Raw genomic sequence first — 3801 nt, forward strand, 5'->3', positions numbered from 1 at the left:
TATTGTGCGAATACTGATTAAGTAAGGAAGGAAGGGTTGTTGATTACATTGCGAAACTTTTTATATCCAAAAAGGTTCATAACAATTATGTACAGCATCAATCAACTAACACATTTCAAAGATTGAAAACTGCTATTATTTAAAGATGGTTATCCAGTTTTAGATAAAGTAGTGCTGTGAAAAGCAATGAATTAAAAGAAGAACATTAACAAATTTTGACATAATACTTGCACCCAGATAGTGCATTTAATCTTCTTCTATATATCTCAATTAAATTAAATGATTTTGGTTTAATTCCTGATGATTCCTTAATGAGGCGATATGCATATTGGCCATTATTATTATTATTATTAACACGATAACTTTTAAACAGGTTTTAAAAAATTTTGTTTTTTAGAAGAAAGTACTTCATTCGGTTGTTACATGCATATGTAGTTTTGGTTGAAATACGATAGATGTATCGACATCGTTCAATATTTAATATGAAAATCGTCTGCCTCGAGATCTTTTACGCAATGTTTTCGAGGAGAAATTTTCTGGTGAGCATATCGACAATAAGGATTCGTAAAAAGAAGTCCTTAAATTTTAAGGATCAATTAAAAGGCACATTTAGTGCGCCATCTTTTATAAAAGGGAGTAAAGCACTTGTTTAGTGCCCGTATATATATCTGACCTCTAATAATAAACTGCTGCATTATATTCCTTAATATCGACAATAATTCCAGGAGCGGAAAAAGAATCGAATCGCAGCTCCAATAGCGGGTACGCTTCCCAGATAAATTTCGTTTTAGTAGCGTTTTATAACGGGGATGATAACGTGGCTACGCTAAAACCGAGTTATGCGTCCATTCGATCAGGGTCGCGGTCATAAAACCGAACAGCCAAACGGATCTCGTATCTAGGCAATATCATCTCTGTGGGTTAGTGTCGCCCATAGAATGCAGATATTGCCGATGAAGCAACTGGGAGCTATACACAAGAGTGCGAAAAATGGCTCGACATTACTTTCTGAATATGATGCTTGTTTCATGCCCCACTGAAGATATAATGTTTCCAAGAACTCCGCTGCGGCCTTACAAACCACGGATAATCGCATAGGAAGAGACGTCGTAAAAACTAATGGAAATGTTTGCTTATAAAAGTCGATGCAGTTTTCTTTCTTTTCCATTCGCGACGCAAAAAAATAGAAACAATAACTCCAGCACTCTATACTTTGCAAGATTGCACACAAAATAGGCCTTTGATTACGCACAGAAGATTACAATTAACAATTATTACCAATCATGTCGCCCGCGTTGACAGGAAATCGAATAAAAGTGGTCAAGTGCGCGTCAGACTGGTGAACTAACGGTTTTGTACCATGGAAAGTTCTAAAAAGTATAAGGTTACGAACGTTTATAATCAGAAATTAGTTATCTCAACTTAGTGATCGATAATTGTCAAATTTCTGTTCCTAATTTTACAGGGAAGTCTTCAAATATTTTTGAAATAACTATTAATATAAACCACCTTTATTTTTATATATTAACCTTGCCTTTGATCGGTTTATACTAAAGGTCTCGATCAGTATTCGATCGATATTCCTTCCTCCAAAAAATAATAACGGTGACACTCAAAGCTCAAACATAATGTTTCACTTTTTAATAATTTATAATTTATACCAAGCATATAAGTACATGAATTATGACAGATTCAAATTTCATTTAAATCTTACTAATGGATCAGTACACATCCGAAGTAAAAAGTCAATAAAATGAATATTTTCAGTACACAGTTCACATTGAAAAGACTCAATACAAAAGTTGTACACTTGTAATTTACGAATCAATAATCAACGTTCACATAAATATTCGAAATTTCAATTAGAAAACTTGGGAAATGCGAATGATGAACGAGCGCTGTAGATCCTCCAATTATTGTAAACGCAGTGGTGGAACACATCATGGGACCGACAGACCTGACGACTCGACGGCTGAATGATTTATTAATTTTATTAGCTGCGACAGGGTTTACGATGTATTTATATGTTCCCTACCAGATTTTTTTCATTTATAATGAAAGTTGTTGATACGAAAAGTTGTTTACAGCGAAAAGTCTGTTGAACAGTAAGGGGTAAATGCGATTTTTCTTGTTTGTTTAACTAACTACTTCACCGACTCTAAAAATTTTCCAATTACACTACGATATTACAGGTAAATAAACATGTATAGGCTAGAGGTTTTAAAAAATAAAGTCCCATCAGAAAATACCTCTTTTCTAAACCAAATCGAAAAAGAACGAGTCATTCGAATGTTTTCTTGGAATGAGCTGACAAAACTGTTAATTTTACAATTAATTAGGTTGTGGTAGGTTAGGTTATAAAAAGGTATTTCATATGAACTGATTTCAATAATAGCGGTATCATAACTTATTTCTGTGTGCGTATTTTTTTTTTGATAACGAATTTGGGAAGCATATCACTAGCACAATTCTTCCTTTTTATTTTTTTCAAAAATGCCGGTGTAAGTTACCAGGCAAAGGTATCAAGCAATGCAAGAATATACATTTTAGTTTATATTTGGAAAATTAGCCGTTAAATTAATATTACTCCTAATTAAGTAGTAAGATCGTACTTTGGGTCTACTGTGTGCAATAAGATACGAATCCTCATTAAATTATAAAGATCTACTTAGCTTTTACCCGCGGCTTTTCTCGCGTTGGTGTCTTAAATACGTGTCAAGGACCACATAAAACTAATTTTTGTATCCCTCGGAAACGGAATTGTTTATGGATAACAGGTACCCTATATCCTTTTCTGTACCCCTGACAATATGTGTACAAAATATCATGATGATCGCTTGAGTTATTAAGGCGTGAAATGGTAATAAACAAACAAACAACCAAGTTCACATTCGCAATTATAATACTCGTATTAGTAAGGATTTCGCCTAATAGAAATAAATCCCGAAATAAAACAGATTGAGATTGATCTCAAAGAGTTAATGGTTTTCATTAAGGTCCACTGTCTTTTTTTTATATTTTTATAAAACAATATCAACGTGTTTGAAACCCACTGAAAAATGCAAAAATATCAGTATAATCACAAATTTTAAAATAAATGTCCAACCCCACACCAAGACATACAATGACTATCAAGTTTTTTATCTATAATAACTAATTAAAATTAATTAATCATTATTTATTGATTGATACGTATATTAGAAATACAATACCTGAGCTAAGAAACTATCAACGATTTCAGGGTGTAATAGGACTAATATTATAAATATTTCGTCGTCCCTTGTTACAAAACGATATACACAAGTCAAATACAAGAAAAAGTAAAACAAAATCAAGAAACTTACCTTACTTATCTTTCCAAACTGTTTAAAATCGATAAGTGACTAAAAAACTTTATTCTAAAAGTCTTTTATAATTTATTTACTTAATAGGTTTACTATTCGTTTTTGCACATTCACTAATTCATTCGTTATTAATTACCTATTAATTCAGCATTCACACTATGCGTTAACAGGTTAATTTAACGATATTTAATGATTCTATTGTAAAAGTACTTTAGATACTATACCAAAAGTAGTATTCCGTTTATGTTGAAATTATGCATTTATGTAATTTTAAAAATATTAGTTATATTTTTTATGATCATTCACTACATTTTTGAATTTTAAAGTTTGGAATATCTTTTCCACTTAACAAAATGGGATTCGTACAGGTACTAATAGTAGAAGTAAATACTTCTACATAAGTAATAAACAAATATGTATGCAATATCTATCAAAAACTTTACTAGTAGGAAATAAC

At 31.6% G+C, this 3801-nt stretch overlaps 1 protein-coding gene across 1 annotated transcript in view; it reads right to left on the minus strand.

Moving 5' to 3' along the window:
* Window positions 1–508: 508 nt before the first annotated feature.
* LOC108734761 (nucleolar protein 4) overlaps window positions 509–3801 on the minus strand; it is a 75291-nt gene continuing 71998 nt past the window's right edge. The window contains exon 3 of the mRNA XM_018466422.2: window positions 509–577. Coding sequence (XP_018321924.1) covers window positions 509–577 — 69 coding nt within the window. The remainder of the gene's footprint in view (window positions 578–3801) is intronic.

This window comes from Agrilus planipennis, unplaced genomic scaffold, assembly GCF_000699045.2.
Source record: "Agrilus planipennis isolate EAB-ADULT unplaced genomic scaffold, Apla_2.0 scaffold80, whole genome shotgun sequence".
Taxonomy (NCBI): Eukaryota; Metazoa; Arthropoda; class Insecta; order Coleoptera; family Buprestidae; genus Agrilus; species Agrilus planipennis.